Source organism: Rhododendron vialii, chromosome 3a, assembly GCF_030253575.1.
Source record: "Rhododendron vialii isolate Sample 1 chromosome 3a, ASM3025357v1".
Lineage (NCBI taxonomy): Eukaryota > Viridiplantae > Streptophyta > Magnoliopsida > Ericales > Ericaceae > Rhododendron > Rhododendron vialii.
The window spans coordinates 10176292-10176750 of record NC_080559.1 but is presented as its reverse complement, the minus strand read 5'-3'; the positions used below and the strand labels follow the sequence as shown (position 1 = coordinate 10176750).

At 40.5% G+C, this 459-nt stretch overlaps 1 protein-coding gene across 1 annotated transcript; it reads left to right on the top strand.

Annotated features, from left to right (window-relative positions):
• Positions 1 to 459, top strand: LOC131321099 (uncharacterized). Its single transcript, XM_058352111.1, has one exon. It carries the CDS (start codon positions 1 to 3, stop codon positions 457 to 459), a length of 459 nt encoding a protein of 152 aa, XP_058208094.1.

Here is a 459-nt window from a genome sequence, read left to right as displayed (position 1 = left end):
ATGAATGTAACCAAGATTAATGTGGATGCTGCTGTCTCTAGGAGTTCGAATTCTATTGGTATAGGAGCAATAGCTCGAGGTAATGATGGCAAGGTCCTTGGTATCTTCTTGAGTATTCACACTGGTATTACTTCATCAAGAATTGCTGAGGCCATGGCTATTCGAGATGGTTTGAAGCTAGGGATTGATCTTAATCTTTCTAAAGTGGTTATAGAATCGAATGCGGAGGCGATAGTGAGGAAATGTTCTACTTCTCTAGATCCACCTATTGATATAGCGGCAATTATTTTTGATTGTTTAGCTCTGAAAGAATTATTTTCTTCCTGTGAGTTTGGTTTTGTTAAACGTGATTGTAATCGGGCTACACATTGTTGTGCTCAAAAGGCTCTTTTGAATGGGTGGTCCGGTATGTGGACTTCCATTTTGCCCCCATGGGGTTCCCAACTGTCTGATGTTTAG

Bases quoted from the DNA above. Each gene is read 5' to 3' on its own strand.
- LOC131321099 (XM_058352111.1), top strand. From the start codon at position 1: ATGAATGTAACCAAGATTAATGTGGATGCTGCTGTCTCTAGGAGTTCG.